The sequence below is a fragment of the Lygodium microphyllum genome, chromosome 19 (genome assembly GCF_053477565.2).
Source record: "Lygodium microphyllum isolate KBCC chromosome 19, Lygodium_microphyllum_v1.1.10, whole genome shotgun sequence".
NCBI classification, from domain to species: domain Eukaryota; kingdom Viridiplantae; phylum Streptophyta; class Polypodiopsida; order Schizaeales; family Lygodiaceae; genus Lygodium; species Lygodium microphyllum.
In genome coordinates, this window is record NC_141153.1 from 123,896,085 (window position 1) to 123,912,721 (window position 16,637).

A 16,637-nucleotide genomic window follows, 5' to 3' on the forward strand; every position below is an offset into this window, starting at 1 on the left:
CCCTTTGAAATCTCCATAGATGCCTCGAATTATAGCATTGGGGGAGTGTTGATGCAAGATGGACACCCCGTAGCCTATGAATCCAAGAAGTTCACGTACACAAAAAATAGGTGGAGTTACATGCAAGAAGGAGATGCTAGCAGTAATCCATTGCCTTAGAATGTGCAAGTTGTTCATCAAACAAGCCAGATGGCTAGATTTCTTGGTAGAATTTGACATGGAAATCAAACACAAGCCAAGATCCACAAACAAGATAGTAGATACACAAAGTCGTAAGGCTGATTTGAAAGCAATGAGTGTAGCCAACAACAACATCCTAAAGTTAGTGAAAGAGGCCTTAGAACATGACCAAGAAATGCACCAAATAATAGAAGAAGTGAGAACTAAGAAGACACCACACAACATGTATACACTTGAAGAAGGAGTCCTATTTGTAGGCAAGAGATTGTAAATTCCCAATAATATAGAGTTGAAGAAAATCATCCTCCATGAAGTGCATGAGGGGAAGCTAGGGGGACAAAAGGGCCACAACAAGACACTAGAGGCCCTACAACCCTAGCTTGCTAGGTCCTAAGTAGCAAACCGAGAGCTCTAGTTCAAGTGATTCCATATCTAGTCACAAACATTAGACCTTGTATCATGAGATGTAGTGCTAAACAGGTGGAGAAATCAGTGAAGTAGGGAGATAAGGTGTACTTATGCATGATCAGACTCATGGAGAATGAGGTCTCTAAGGGCCCCAAACTACAAGTTGACAACAAAGAAGTGGAAGAGATACATGGTGGAAGGAACCAAAAAATCAATAAAATCAAAGAGTCGAGTGGGTAGACACTAGTTAGCTTGATAGAAAAAGCTACGCTAAGACCCCCAAGTTATAGTGTGGTAGATATTGACCAACTTAATAGAAAAGATTGTGTTAAGACCTTGCAATAGAGTCTAAGTTCTAGATCGACATGCACTGACCATCTTGCTAGTATGAGTTGTGTTAAGACCTTAGAATGGGTTAATAAGCACTACCCTTAGATTGCTAAGGACATCAATAGTGTCTCTCTCCATTTTTGCCACCAAGAAGACAACTCATTCCTTCTTCTTATCACATTGAACATTTTCTAGCAAGGACCTCGACTTCGATCACTCCATTCTCTTCAAAGAACTCTATATTATTAGCAAGGCCATAGAACACACCATTTGTATGCGTATCTTGTTTGCTATCCCATTGCTTAGCACTAAAACGCTCATGTTGAGGATCGGTTCTCCATGAACTCGTAGATGTGCTTAGCTTCATTGAGATGTAGGCATCTCATACCTTCACCTACACAAGCTTTGTGTTTTTGTCATAGAGGATAGAAGATGAGCTTTGAGTCTAGGTAGAAATCGAATGCATGAGAGAGAGAGAGAGAGAGAGAGAGAGAGAGAGAGAGAGAGAGAGAGAGAAAATATAAAAAATAGCAGGAACATCCAATGGTACCTACATTTTTGGCTTAGTAGAAATATTTTTTTTGGAAATTTATTCATAAGCTTTGAGAGCACTCTAGGATTGCCATGTAAGATTGATTTTTGGCTTAGTAGACTCATCAATTATAATATAGTAAAGATAGCAAAGATTTGTTCATTTTTTCTCACCATAATAGAGTTGTATCCTCCCTGAACTTGGGGTGGCCAACAATGAAGTCCATACTAATGAATTCCCATTTCATTTGGGGAATGTCAAGTGGTTGTAACTTCCCAAGCATTTTAACATGTTCTGCCTTAATGCGTTGACAAGACAAGCATTCCATGACATATTTGAGAATGTCACCTTTGAGCCTTTCCCAATAATAGCTCTTTTTGACCGCATTAAGGGTCTTGGCATAGCCAGGATGTCTTGAGAAAGGGGAGTCATGGGCTTCCCAAAGTATCTTCTGCTTGAGAGTTTGGCATGCAGGGATACATAATCTTGTCCTAAAGTAGACAATTCCACTTGAAATTTTTGCAATTCATCTTAGATCAAATGTTAGAACGGGTGCTTGCCTCGGAGCCTTCGAGGGGCTTCCCACCAAGCCTTTCCACTACGCATTTCCTTATTTGTCGGGATTAATTTGGGCGTTTCCTCCTTCTCAGTTTGAACAGCAGCCGGTAAGGCCTAAAGGTTTGCAATTGACATCTCGGAGTCACGATTTGCTTTTCTTGTTAGTGCCACCTCCAAATTGCGGGCTGCTCCAGCCTTTATTGAGCTCGTGGGAAGGCGAAGGAGCAAAGGATGTGTTCCGTCTGGTGCAGTTCCATTCCTTTTAGGTGACACTTCTGTGAGAAGCCGCTCTTTGCAACAACTGCACAGACAACATGCTTCCAGAGGAGGTGCGTCTGCATGCACAGACAACATGCTTCCAGAGGGGCATCTGTATCCTTCCTGTGGGAAGGAATGACCCAGCAGCAGCTGCTTGAAGCGGAGAACTTGCTTCAGCTTTGCAGACGCAAGAAGAGTATTGCCCTTGCCAGGCAGCTGCTGGTCTACATCCTCGAGCTCGGGCTTGAAAACAATGCAGTCCTCAGCTGCTGCCTTGTCCCCGTGTTCGTTGAATGTGGTGGCTTGCCAGATGCCCAGCATATCTTTGACAGTTTTCCTCATGCCAACAGGAACCAGTATTCATGGGGTTCCCTCATTTCAGGTTACGTGGATTGTGGAGAATATCAGCATGCCCTTTGCCTCTACCACAACATGCTGGAGGCCTCCATCTTTCCCAACGCGTTTACCTATGTGGCCCTCCTGAAGGCTTGCGGCAGGCTTCAAGATGTTTCACATGGGGGGAGAATCCATGATCAAATTATCAAGGTGGGATGGGAGGGAGATTCATTCGTTGGAAGTACGGTGGTGGACATGTATGGCAAATGTGGCTCTCTCAAAGAGGCACATCATGTGTTTGCTAGGATTCGGTATCGAGATCTTGTACTGTGGAATGTGCTGATTTCAGCTTATGCTGAATGTGGGTTTGAAGAGGAGGCACAAAGCTGTGTCAGACTGATGCATTTGGAGGGCATCTCACCTGACACTTTCACATTTGTTTGCAGCTTGAAAGCTTGTGGCTCCAGAGCTTTTCAAACAGGCCAAGAACTGCACATGCAGATAACTGAAAGAGGATTTGAAAAAGATACTCATGTACATCAAGCACTGGTGGACATGTATGCCAAATGTGGCTTATTCACAGAAGTGCAGACATTGTTCAACCAGTGGCCAGTCCGGAATGGAGTCCCATGGACTACATTAATTGCAGCATATGTTGAAAGTAACCGTGGACATGATGCCTTGAGTTGTTATAGACAAATGCAGATGGAAGATATCTCCCCAACTTTTGTCACATTTATATGCACTTTGAAAGCTTGTGGTGGTACAGGAGCTTCAGAAACTGGCCAACAAATACATGCTGAGGTAACCAAAAGAGGACTTGAGAAAGAGCTTTATGTTGGTACTACACTTGTGGACATGTATTCAAAATGTAGCTTACTGTCTGAAGCACAGGATGTGTTTGACAGGCTGTCAGTTCATGGTGCAATCTCATGGCATGCACTAATTGCAGGTTATGATGAATATGGATTTGATGATCAAGTGTTGAATTGCTACAGGCAGATGCAACTGCATGGCATCCCTCCTGTTCCTGCCACATTTACTTGCAGTTTGAGGGCTTGCAGTATCAAAAAAGCTATAGAAACAGGCAGAGATATACACTCTGAAATCCTCAAGAGGGGATTAGACAGAGAAATTGATGTAGGCAATACTTTAGTTGATGTGTATTCTAAATGTAGCTCATTTGCAGAAGCAAGGTTCATGCTTGATTATCAGCCAGTCCGAACTGTAGTCCCATGGACTGCACTCATTTCAGCATATGCTGAAAATGGATTAGGTGATGAAGTGATGTTGAGCCTTGAAGAAATGCAGAAGGAGGGTGTTTGTCCAGATGCCATAACATTTATTTGCAGCATGAAAGGCTGTGGTTTATCAGGTGCTGTAGAAATAGGTAGAATGATACATTTTGAATTAATTAAAAGGGGCTTGGAGCAAGACCTCTATGTGGGCACCACACTAGTAGACATGTATGCCAAAAGTGGCTCATTTGCAGAAGCAAGGGAGGTGCTTGCCTTACTTCCAGTTCGAGGTGCAATCTCGTGGAATGCACTTATAGCTGCATACAGTGAATACGGTTTTGGTGAGGAAGCCTATGAGTCTTACAAGGAAATGCAGATGGAAGGGACCTCTCCAGTTGCTGTAACATTTGTTTGTAGTTTGAAGGCTTGTGGCATAATACATTCTTTAGAAATAGGCCAAGAACTGCATGCTGAAGTGTGCAAAAGGGGATGGGAAAGAGAGATCGAAGTGGGCAATACACTTGTAGATATGTATGCCAAATTAGGCTGGTTAGAGGATGCTCAGAAGTTGTTTGAACAAATGCCAGTCGGAAATATAGTAGCATGGACAGCACTGATTGCAGGATATGCTGAAAATGGACATGGTGAGGAAGCATTAAAATGCTTTAAACGTATGCAGATGATAGGGATCTCACCAGATCCTAATGCACTTGTTTGCAGCTTGAAAGCTTGCAGCAGCATAGGTGCTTTAGAGACGGGTCAAGAAATTCATGATGAGATTATTAGAAAAGGATTAGAGAGAGAGCTAATTGTGGATCACACACTGGTTGAATTGTATGCCAAATGTGGCTCACTTGTAGAAGCATGGAAATTGCTGGACGGGTTGCCTGCTCGAGATTCAGTTTGCTGGAATATTTTGATTGGAGGATGCATTGATAATGGTTTTGGTGAGGAAGCATTAAACTGCTACAAACGTATGAAGCTAGAGGGTGTTGCTCCTGTTGCTATCACCTGTGCTTGTAGCTTAAAAGCTTGTGGACTAGTAGGGGCCATAGAAACAGGCAAATCAATACATGCTGATATCAGTGCAAAAGGACTGGATAGAGATGTCCATGTTTGCACTGCATTGATAGATATGTATGCCAAGTGCAGTTCACTTACTGATATGAAGAAAGTGTTTGACAGTGGGCCGGTTCAAGGTGTTGCACTTTGGAATGCAATGATAAAGGGGTATGGTGAGAACCATGAGGAGAAAATGGCCGTAGAATGTTTTGATGATATGCGAGGGCAGAATGTGAAGCCTGATGCTATCACCTTCACATGTCTTCTTGCTGCTTGCAGCCATGCCAATCTAGTCACTAAGGGTCAAGAGTATTTTAAGCTGATGAAAGAAGATTATAACATAGTACCAACTATGGATCACCATATCTATATAGTCAATCTCCTTGCAGGATCAGGGCAAATCTATGAGGCAGAGAGATTTGCTGAAGCTATGCGATGCCTTTCAAGCAAAGAAATCTTGGGGGCTTTGCTTGGTGCCTGTAAGATATATGGTGAAGTGGATCTTGGTTTGAGATATTTTCAGCAACTTGTCCGGTTGAATCTAGAAGACGCTGCTGCATACCAGATGCTGGCTGACATTTATGCAAGTGCTGGAAGGTTGAGTGATGCGAACCACAGATTCTTAATGGAAAACAAAAGCTGTGAGTGCTAATGTCTGGATACTTAAATCTGATGACATATAGCAATGACAATATAAGTTGCGTTTACAGCCTATATTAAATACACAGTCAACTATTTGGATTGCAAGTGGCCAACACCTCTGATAAAGATACTAGATAAGCACATGGAAACCTCATTCCTGTAAAATTCTACCACAGTCACAAAACCTTAGCGTTGAAGGAAACAGGTATACAGTCAGCAGAGATTATAAACAAAGGGAACTGCAAAAAAATTGCTTCATGCTTGGGCATGGAAGATTACTATGCTGTATGTAAAAAGCAATCGGCTCAGCATTCTTCCACATATACTCATGTGTGCAGTTCACATGAGGATATGGCTGCCCACAGCTGGAGATGGAGACAAGTGTAAGGATCCAGCTATGACATTACAATGTCTTCATTGCCTGACTGACCCTATAGTGGTCCAAATACACCATAAGTTGTGCAAATACTCCATAAATCTCTTTTGGAAAAAGAAAATCTCTAAGTTGGTACACCTGAAGCTGTTGTGACCTCACAGTCCATTGAAATCTCATGCATCACATCCTGTTCATCACACAATGTTCACCTGGCTGCCAGACAACTTGAAGCACTGTGCAGACGGTGAATACCTGCTCCAAATACTTTACCGGTAGAAACTCTGTTTACGTGCACAAAAGTGGCCTTCAAAACCTCCTCTCCTGGATTATCAGTGCTGAGGTAGTGCTATTCTTTGCACTAAATCTGCAGATGATCCCAGCTGCAGAGTCTCTCCCACCTGTATGACTGCAAGGAGCTCCTTTAGCAAGCTGATTCTGATCAAACCAAACTGCAAATGCAGGTCTTGGTGTTCAGACAAGCATATACTTGTGAAGAACTTCTGTTGGAAATGGAGACCATCATTGTCTTCCAACTCAGGCTCTTCCTTGCTTCATGGCCTGTGTTGGCAGAGGTGCATCGTGATTTGATGCGTCTTTCTTGTGGGTGGTGGATCAAGCCTATATCCATTTTTGAGGTTCTGCGCAATCTTGAATGGACCCCACTTGCATGCTGTAAGCTTGAGTGGACTCGTGAGTCTTTCCAAAGGGCCAGAATCTTTGGCTCTTGTCTATGTGACTTAAAGGAGGTACAGAAAGTCAGATTTCTATCATAAGGGGTCTTTGCCACTTAAAACTTGTAAGCTCATGCAAGAGGCCCTGTCCATTTGCTCTTTGAGTCTATTCCTTAATCTGCTTAGTCTAGCTTCATTGTTTTCTTGAGAAAACGATGGAGTCGATTACCAGGTATGCCTTTCTTTTAGAAGGACCTAGAGCTGTTGCTTTCACCGACTTTTTTGTTATTTTCTGGAATACCTCTACGATAATCTTGCTCCTGTGTTGGCATTCTTTGCAGGTGATGGCAGTTGCCTCAGAGCCAAAGTTTCAGTTGCAAAAGAGGACTTTTTGGTCTGTTCTGTATATGCTTCTAACTGCTTGGAAACCAGAGCGAGGTGGTGGGCATTTCTACAGCAGCAGCTACAGGGATCCAATGCAATAGCCGGAGGAGACTGCAACATGACTGATAGGCATGGGGATCCATTGCATGGTTCTGGGTCTATGCTGAGAGGGAGTTGGCAGTTATTTGCTGGAGCCTGTGACCTTGAAGACATGGCTGCTATCACCAATGGTGAGGAGAATCTCGGCTATACTTGGCATAATTGACATGTTGGACCTTCCAGGAGAGGGGTGAGACTCGACAGGTTCTACTCTAGCCAGGTGCCTGATGGATTGGGGGCAAAATGATTTATCTGTTAGCAGTCATGTTTGTCATGCCTTGTCACCTCCTGCCTGTGAGCCTCAGTCTGAGTCAGACGAGGACATTAGGAGCTCTGACATGTCTGTCATGTGTTATGATGGGGGAGGCTAGTCACTCTTGATTGGCTGTCTTAGGATGTGTATTTCTTTTTGGCCTCTTTTAGTGGGCAGCCACTGGCTGCCCGGCCACTTTTTGGTCACTGTTGTGGGGCGCCCATTTTAGGGCATTTTTAGGGTTTGCGCCCATTTTAGGGTTAGGGTTAGGGTTTGTCCTTTGCCTATTTATAGGCAGCCCCCCTCCCCACTTGATCACTTGTCTTCTTGCAGATTCCGACACTCCTCCCCCGTGGTGGTGCTGCCATCATCATCAGCCTGATTTGGTGCCCTCACTGACGCTATGGGTTGCGTGCAGGGACTGATCAGTCCATTTCAGTGTATTCAGCATTTATTTCAGTCAGTGCAGATTTCTCTTCCTTATTTTCTGCTCTCTCTCTCTCTCTCCCTCTGTGTTCGTATTTCCTCTTCCGCAGCGCACTCTCACATGGTATCAGAGCCGAAGGAGAGTACACGGAGCTGAGTTTTACGTGGGAGAACACCCACAACTTTGCGTTTGCTGGTCAAGATGTCTCCAACAGCTGAGGCGTCACCTTCTGCACCATCTCCTTGATCAAGGCGGCTTGTTTTGGTGTCACATATTTGCGTTTGCCGTTGGCGCCTTCTCCAGTTGCTGCCACATCATCACCAACCTCTTCTTGCTTGCGTTTTCAGCCTGGGCGGCCCTCCTCCAGTTGGGCGACACTCCTACAGCCTGTGCCTTGCTGTTCTGGCTGCTGTTCCATCTTCAGGCGGCTCTTTTCCTGTTGGCGACCTATTCCCAGGCTGCGTTTTGAGGCAGGAGGCTGTTTTTCTGTGGTGATTGCATCGTTAGCATTTGCGTTTGACATCATCCTTGCGTTCTGTGCAAGGCGGCCAGCTCAGGAGCTTCTGGTGTTTGTGTTTCGGTACCGGCAACCTTCCCTTGTGTTTTGGTGTTTGCACATATCGAAGATGTCTTCTCATTAGTTTACGGGCTTTGATGACTCAGATGACGAGCTTTTGTCTCGACACTCATCTGAACGGAGGCGTGATTTCTATCACGAGGACCGTCGTCCGGAGTCTATTCCTCTTACCCGTTCCCCTTCTATTCATGTATCTCGGAGATCCCCTTTCAGTGGGCCGAAGATGCAGCCTTTGGTACCCCGTGTACAGGTACCCATACTTCCTCAGCTGCCCAAAGAGGACCGGTTGGATGGCTCCAACTTTTCTCTATGGTCCTGCAAGGTGGAGTGTATCTTGGACTTCTTCGATCTTTGGGAGCTTGTTTCTGTTCCTATTCCCCGGCCTAAGGTGGATCCCGCAGATGGGACATCTATGGATCATGCAGCCTTATGGGATCGGCTTAATTCTAGAGCCAGATCTTTCCTCTTTCTGAGTTTGCAGGATTTTGTCCTTGTTTATGTTCACATGTTAAAGACTGCAGTAGACATGTGGAGAAAGCTTCCGTCTCTCTATCAACAGAAGACGTTTTCCCACCGGATATCTCTTGAAAAGTTGCGGATGCTCGCTATTGATGATAGTCCTTCCATGAAGGACCACATCAACAGATTACAGGATATGAGGGATGAGCTTGCATCCCTCGGTCGGACGATATCTTCTGAAGACATGGCTATGATTCTTTTGACTCTGCTGCCATCGCCTCGGTTTGATGTCTTCTACACCGGCCTTCTTACATCGAGGACCCGTGAGAAGCTTCTATGGGAGGAGCTATCCCCGCTTGTCTTGGAGCATGACGAGCGACTCAGAGAGGTCAGTGCTAGTGGATCCGACTCCACTAGAGCCTTTGTTGCAGGTTCGGGAGGACAGAAAAAGAAGAAGAAGTCAAAGGCTAAGAAGAAGGACAGTTCTTCAGGCTCTGACTCAGATTCAGAGAGACCGAAGTGCCCACACTGTGGAAAAGGGACATATCTCGAGGAGAAATGCTGGAAGAAGTACCCTCACCTTCGTCCGGGAGCGACGGGTGGATCTACATCGGAGCCTTCTTCTACCTCTACACCAGCTGTTACCCATGAGTCAGTGTTCCTTCATATCCATGCTTTGGAGGAGGATCCTTCTTCCGTGGCTACAGTGTCTTCTGCGCAGTCTTGGTTAGTGGACAGTGGTGCTTCGAGTCATATGATTGCCCGAGGTGATTTGTTACAGGATCTCCGTCCATCAGAGGGTTCAGTCATTGTTGGTGACATTTTATCGGTGCCTATTCGTGGTGTTGGCACATTGCCTTTGTTTACTGACCGACCTTCGAGCTCCTTTTCACAGGCCCTACATGTTCTGGATTTGGGCCTTCCCCTTCTCTCAGTTTATGGCCTTACAAGGCTTGACACACGAGTGATCTTCACCGAGCGTGCCGTTGTTATTGAGGATTCTTTTACAGGAGCTGTCTTATCTGCAGGTTGGCAGGAGAGCGGGCTTTACAGGCTCCATTCCCCTTCTTTGATGCAGGGTCCTCTGAGACAGTCTATTGCTACACCCGTTCCTGCTTGTGCACCTTCTATTCCACAGGTTCCTTCCCATCCCCCACCCTCTCCTCCGGTGGTTCCCTCGTACCCCCCATCCCTTTCAGAGGGGGACGATCTCGGTGATGCGGCTGTGGATTTCCTGGCCCCTAGTGTTTTAGAGGGGGATTCCCAGGATCGTGAGGAGCTCCTTCAGCGGCAGTCTACATCGACGGACTTCATCGACATTGGGATTCCTCTTGCCACCCCAGGATCTATTTCTTCCTTGGCCTTCAGCCACATCCAGGATCTGAGAGGGGGTGTTAGTAGTCATGTTTGTCATGCCTTGTCATCTCCTGCCTGTGAGCCTCAGTTTGAGTCAGACGAGGACATTAGGAGCTCTGACATGCCTGTCATGTGTTATGATGGGGGAGGCTAGTCACTCTTGATTAGTTGTCTTAGGATGTGTATTTCTTTTTGGCCTCTTTTAGTGGGCAGCCACTGGTTGTCCGGCCACTTTTTGGCCACTGTTGTGGGGCGCCCATTTTAGGGCATTTTTAGGGTTTGCGCCCATTTTAGGGTTAGGGTTAGGGTTTGCCCTTTGCCTATTTATAGGCAGCCCCCCTCCCCACTTGATCACTTGTCTTCTTGCAGATTCCGACACTCCTCCCCCGTGGTGGTGCTGCCATCATCATCAGCCTGATCTGGTGCCCTCACTGACGCTGTGGGCTGCGTGCAGGGACTGATCAGTCCATTTCAGTGTATGCAGCATTCATTTCAGTCAGTGCAGATTTCTCTTCCTTATTTTTTGCTTTCTCTCTCTCTCTCTCCCTCCGTGTTCGTATTTCCTCTTCCGCAGCGCACTCTCACATTATCAAGCACTGCAGGAAGTGATCATGTCTGACCACATGCCAATCCTGATTTCTTTCAGACTAATCCTCCTTGCTGGCAGCCCTAGAGGTCCTCCCCCCTTCAGAATGAATGTCTCATTCTTAGAGGACAAGCTTCTGCTAGGTAGGCTCTCTAGGGCCTGGGAAGAGGCTAGGGACCGTGCACTTTCGCCAAACTTCAGGTGGCTAAAGTGGCAGGCAGCCATTACTGAGATAGCCAAAGTGCACGGCAGATGCAAAGCGGCATGCTGGAGATCTGTCTCTTTGCAGACTGATCAAGCCAGATCAGTGATCTTGGCAACCCTCAATGAATGCCCCAATGATGTTGTCTTGCAGAACTGTCTCAGAGACATCAATGAATTTATTAGGAAGTCACAGGAAGGTGCAACGCAAGCAGCCAAAGTGCAGCTAAATGGACAGTGGGAGGTCCTGCGAGATGGCCCCAATGAGTTTTACTTTGCCAAGCTTAAGTCCAAGCAAAAAAAGGACTCAATTACATGCGTGCAAGATAAGTCAGGCAACTTGTTTTAGGAAGGACAGATAACTCAAGTCTTCAGGGAGCACTTGGCCTCAATAGTTGGTCTTGAACCTCCCCATGTCCCGCACTTTGAAAGGAGACTCCAAACATTCCTAACAGAGGTGGTTTCCTCTATCCCTTCTGAATAGGCTCTGCTTCTGGACAGGCCGTTCTCATTGGAGGAAGAAAGGAAGTGGTCTTTAGCTTCAAAGTGGGCAAGTCACTGGGTGCTAATGTGCTCCCTGCGGAGGTATTCCGGAAAATTGGGCAAGTTTGTGGAGTAGATCTTGTAGCTTTGCTCAACTATGTAAGAGCTTCTGGGGGTTTACCTAATGTCATGAATGTAAGGGTGATGAAACTTAACCCCAAGTCACAAGATCTCTCTAAACCAGCAAATTGGCGTCCTCTCATCATGCTCAACTTCTCATATAGTATTGGCTAAAGCACTTGCCTTCTGGGTGAAGAATCTCTTCACAAGAATAACCCATCCAAAGCGGTTTGACTTTGTCAAAGGGAGATTCATCCACAATGCAGTTCTGAATCTAATCTTGTCTACGGATTTGGCACTCAGCAGTCAGACTGACTTTGTTATCATAAATATCGATTGGGATAAGGCTTATGATTGTGTAAACTGGGCTTTTATTTTGTCTGTGCTCTCTGCACTGAAATTTGGGCCAGTGTTTATAAGTCTGGTGGCTTCTCTCTTCAAAGACGCCTCGGCAGCCATCAACAGCAATGGCCAATTCTCGACTCTGTTTACTTCGTGGAGGTCAAATAGACAAGGATGCATGTTGGCACCACTACTATCCATGATAATGGACCCACTCCTATGAAAAGTTGATAAAGCTATACACGGTTAGGGGTTTGGCCCTCTCTGATGGTTCTCAAACCTCGGTCCAATTTTTTGCTGATAGTAATGCCTCTATCATTGAGGCTGACAAGGAATTTGTTTCTAATTTGTTGGATATCTATGCTGAGTTTCAAGAAGTGTCTGCCTCTTAAGTCAATCATGCTAAGTCTGAACTTTTTTTTCTGTCTTCGAAGGATCCTGACAAGTGGATTGTTGAGCTAGGCTTTCAAGTAATGAAGCCTGGGGAAATGGTCAGATACCTAGGGACCCCCATTGGTGTTGGAGTTGGTTTCTCAACAAATTCTAGTTAGATGAAGATGTGGGTGGATGCCCCATTCTCCTTAGTGGGACAGTGACAATTGTCAAGAACATGCTTTCTCCGACAACAGTTTATGTGGGCTCCCTCCTGCCCTTAAGTCATGCAGCCTGGGGCAAGTTGGAAAAGGCTATCAGGGGTTTTCTTTGATCTTACCAGGACAGGAAGTCGGCACCTCAAATAAGTTGGGATGTCCTCATTGAAGACAAGAAATTGGGAGGAGTTGGCTTACAGGACCTTGCTCTCAAGTCACAAGTGTTGATAACTAGACTCACGAGGAGGATGAGTGTCGAGCAACTGTGGATGGTCACATTACACAACTGGATTGTCAACTCCAAAATCCATGGCATGACTTGGAATGAGGCTCATTGGATAGATATCATGGCTGAAGTGCAAGAGCGTATTAGAATTCCATACTTTGATGTTGCCTAAGCAATAGTCAGTAAGTGGCAAAGGGTGATTAGCAATGCCGCATGGAATTCTAGGGGGGTTGAGAGAAGGGGATTCCTCACTCGAGTGCAGCATTTGGCGCTTGCCCTTTGCCTTTGACCTGGAGATGGGCCCAACTGCTAGGGATACGAAAACCTCCAAGGCAGTGTATAGCAAAGGCCTAAGGATCTGGGTGGATTTGTGGGACCCTAGCCCACGACATTGGCTGGACATCCAAGTGGTTGCAACAAGTTCAGACTAAATAAGAGAGAAGTGAGGTTGGTGGAGAATGCCCTCCTACAAAAGGAGGATTGACCATCCTCTCATACGAGAGTGAATGATAGCCCACTTAAATATCTAGCATCACCTGCAAGGAAGCAGCTGTGGGCTTGTCAATCTTGGAGGGACTACAAGGCTGCTTCTCTTGCAATCCTGATGAACATGCAGACCTGACAGGAGTTCACCTTAGCCATGATAACCACTTGGAAGAGGAGAGCCAGGAGGCTCTGGAGCCCCCCCCCTCTTATAGGGTCAGCTTTCTGCGCTGGCGGCTTATGTTGAAGAGGCTATCTTTGCATGCAAGGTTGAGCAAGAGAATAACAATCTCACCAATGTGCCCCCTATGTGGGAAAGTGGAGGAAACAGAGAAGCACCTATTTTGGGACTGCTCGTAGGTGACCCCCCCTGTGGAGAGCATCAATAAGACGGTTACGTCAAGCTAACCTCTGAGATGATATTGGCATGGCTGTTGCCTTCTTTGGGGAGCAGGCCCACTCGATGATTGCTTGTGCAGTCTAACTATCCTTCTGTGTGGAATTGTAATCAAGTTTGTATGGTCTGGAAGGGATAGAGTGGTCTTTAGAAATGTGGAGTAGGATGAGGATTGATTTAAGTGTGGCCCACCTTAGACAAGAGATTCTCACTGTTTTGGGTACTCTCAAGAAGAAAGGCTGGATGTTTAAACTTTTTTACAACTTCTCTCATAAGGCTTAGGCCTTGCCACATCCATTGGATGCTGTAACCTTTTTTACTCAATACACTCTGTGAACGCATTACAATAGAACTTGTCATACCTATTTTTTGAGTGTGCCTAGTTTTCGAGCTTGTTTCTTCTTGAATTTGGAGCCTTTTGAAATGCTATTTAGACAGAATTGGAACAAGGGGCTTCTTGTTGACTTTTTATTGGATTTGCATGTACAAATGAGAATTTGGTGCACAAAGCTAATTTTGCAGGACTACGTGAGGTGTTAAATGTCTAACGGGTGCTCTGTGCTTGGGCTGTGCAAAGTGCGATGATGTGAAAGTGGAGGGTGCTTCACATCCTAAGCCGCACTTTTGACTGATTAAGTGTTGGCAATAAAAACTCTCCACATAGGCATCATGCTTTATTACCAAATTAATCTTCTTCGGTCTTTGTCGGGGAACTTGTAGTCTCCAACCAAGAGTTGAGGTGTGAGAATAAGTTCAAAGAAAGTATAGACGGGATTGGAGTAGAGAGAAGTTTGGCTTAAGAGAGTAGGCTCAGTGACAATGGATAGAGGGTGTATGAGGTATTTATAGAGAAGATGGATATATGGGTGGGTTTGACCTTGGAGTAGGTGAATTTGAATTGTGTTAGGGAATTTGGTGTGATGAAAATCTCCGAATCATGAGCATGAACCAAACATACGACCCTTAATCTCTCACTCTCTCTATCTCCCTTTCTTCTTACTATCTCTCTCTTTCTCACTATCTCTATCTGTCTCCTCTCTTACTATCTCTATCTCTGTCTCCTCTCTCACTATCTATCCCTCTCTTATTATTCTCTCTCTCTCACTCTATCTCCTCTCTCACTACCTCTCCCTCTATATTTCACTCTTCTCTCGTTTCCTCTATCTTCTGTCACTCTACTTCTCGATTATTTCTCTCTCTCTCTACCTCTCTTTTCTCTCTATCTCTTTCTCACACTCTCTCCCTCTATCCCTTACTCTCTTCCTCTCTAGCTCTCTTTTCTCTCTCTCTCTCTCTCTCTCTCTCTCACACACACACACACACACACACACACACACACACACACACTCTCTCTCTCTCTCTCTCTCTCTCTCTCTAGCAGCGCATCAGAAGAGGAATAATTGAATAGCTTGAGCCTTATTTCATAGCCTTTGGCCCTCTCTATCACTCAATGATCTTTGTGGAGGTACGTCCTCCATTTTCTCATTGCTCCCATCGAGCAAATCCCAATTTCATCGATGCTTAGCGGCTTGTGAAGCTAAGTGGTTACAAAAGTTGCTGAATGACTTGGGAGTACACTTGGACAGCAAAGTCAAGCTGTACTGTGACAATTTGAGTGGTGTTATATTAGCAAGCAATCTTGTTTATCATGCAAGATCAAAACACATTGAGGTTCACTACCATTTCATCAGGGAAATGGTTTTAGTAGATCGGATTGACTTGGAGCATGTGAAGACTGAAGACCAGGTAGCAGACATCTTTACCAAATCACTTGGTAAAGATAAGTTCATTCACTTTAGACAACTACTTGGAGTGATGCAGATGATTTGAGTTTTGTTTTTGAGCTTGAGGGGGAGTGTTAGAAGTCAAGGTTTAGAGGAGCTTCATCTTCAAGGGATTGTCTCTTAGGATAGAGTATCGGTGCCATTTAGTCAAGCAAGAGTCTTAGGATAGAGCACTAGAGATATTTAGTCAAGCAAGGCTCCCACATTTGCTCAAGAGGAGACTTGAATACCCTCATCATAGACAAATTAAAGCTATCATTGAGCATCGCCATAGAAAAAAAATTGCTAAGATATCTTAGCCATACATAGCTATATTTTCACTTGAGGGAGATACTACACTTAATAAAATAGGATTTCTATCTTTTTTTCTTCTACGTTTTAGTAGTATCATTTATAATTGTACCACATATATATTCTTACATAGTATATTACATAGCATCTAGTTTCATAAGTTTGTATTTTACCTTTTCAAATGAGAGGGGAAAGGTCTAAAATCACCTTGAATTTGGAAAAGTTTGTGGCTATCCCATTCCTTAATACGAGAGATTGTATTGCTGACACCGTTCAAAGGCTATTCACAGCTTTTCCAAATGCTTGTCCTAGTTGATGTGGACGTATTGATCATTAACAAAGGCCTTTAACCATTGCATGAGCATGTCCTTGAAGATGGTACACATGAGGCGATGTTGGAAGGTAGCAGGGGCATTAGCTAGTCCAAAGGGCATGAGCATGTAGGCAAACATTCCCCATTTGGTGGCAAATGCCATTTTGTGCCTATCATCCGAATGGACTTGCACTTGGTTATAACTGAGAAGCCATCCAAGAAGTTTTAGGCTCCCTTTCCCACCACTCTTTGTAGCATATGCTCCATGTACGGTAGCGGGTAGTTGTCTCTCTTGGTGGCCATGTTAACCTTCTTATAGTTTACACATACTCGTATCTTTCCATTCTTTTTTATGATTATGACTATAGGTGACATCAAGTCCGTATGCTTGATCTCATAAATGAATATGGACTTCAACAACTTATCAAGCTCCTCCTTTATGCAGCGAGTGAATGTTTAGGATTCATCGTGTATGGTCATTGCTTGATTGGGATTGCATCAAGGATCATGGGGATGTTGTGAGTCACAATATGGAGATCTATTCCCTTCAACCCATCTAAGGACCATGCAAACACATCATCAAACTCCCTTAGGAGATTTATGAGATCATGGTCCTCCTTGACTAGGTCATCTACTATGTACATGGTTTGAGGCTTGTTCTTCTCCCTTACGAGA

At 44.9% G+C, this 16,637-nt stretch overlaps 1 protein-coding gene across 1 annotated transcript; it reads left to right on the forward strand.

The window, feature by feature from the left end:
- The first annotated feature begins 2,022 nt into the window (after window positions 1–2,022).
- Window positions 2,023–8,235, forward strand: LOC148020339 (pentatricopeptide repeat-containing protein At2g33680-like). The gene is made up of 2 exons (XM_087700641.1): window positions 2,023–6,823; window positions 6,933–8,235. Exon 1 carries the CDS (start codon window positions 2,348–2,350, stop codon window positions 5,552–5,554), a length of 3,207 nt encoding a protein of 1,068 aa, XP_087556767.1. The 5' UTR covers window positions 2,023–2,347; the 3' UTR covers window positions 5,555–6,823; window positions 6,933–8,235.
- The last annotated feature ends 8,402 nt before the right edge of the window (window positions 8,236–16,637 follow it).

Bases quoted from the DNA above. Each gene is read 5' to 3' on its own strand.
- LOC148020339 (XM_087700641.1), top strand. From the start codon at position 2,348: ATGCACAGACAACATGCTTCCAGAGGGGCATCTGTATCCTTCCTGTGG.